Genomic DNA, 332 nt, shown 5'->3' with positions numbered 1-332 from the left:
TCCTCCTCCTCCTCTTCCTCCTCTTCCTCATCCCCGTTCTCGGGGATCATGTTGGGGTCGTTCTCACTCTTGAACTTGGCCACCACGGACTTGAGGGCGCTGCTGGCGCTGCCCACCAGGTCGCTGGTGCCTGGCTCAGGGGAGCTGGCGGTGGAGAGCCCGTCGTCCGACTTCACCGTCATGGGGGAGGACTTGTGCATGTGGGTCTTCATGTGGCGCTTCAGCTTGCTGGCCTGCGTGCAGGCGTGGTCGCAGAGGTTGCACTTGTAGGGCTTCTCCCCGGTGTGACTCCGGCGGCGGACCCACAGGTTGCCCTGAAACCTGAAGGCCTT

General features: G+C 63.6%; 1 protein-coding gene across 1 annotated transcript in view; it reads right to left on the bottom strand.

Moving 5' to 3' along the window:
• Positions 1–332, bottom strand: part of LOC104166335 (B-cell lymphoma/leukemia 11A-like) — a gene marked incomplete at its 5' end in the record, with an annotated part of 2,052 nt that overhangs the window by 1,023 nt on the left and 697 nt on the right. The window contains one exon of the mRNA XM_009706223.1: positions 3–329. Coding sequence (XP_009704525.1) covers positions 3–329 — 327 coding nt within the window. The remainder of the gene's footprint in view (positions 1–2; positions 330–332) is intronic.

Source organism: Cariama cristata, unplaced genomic scaffold, assembly GCF_000690535.1.
Source record: "Cariama cristata isolate BGI_N322 unplaced genomic scaffold, ASM69053v1 scaffold27948, whole genome shotgun sequence".
NCBI classification, from domain to species: domain Eukaryota; kingdom Metazoa; phylum Chordata; class Aves; order Cariamiformes; family Cariamidae; genus Cariama; species Cariama cristata.
This window is presented reverse-complemented; position numbering and strand designations above follow the sequence as displayed.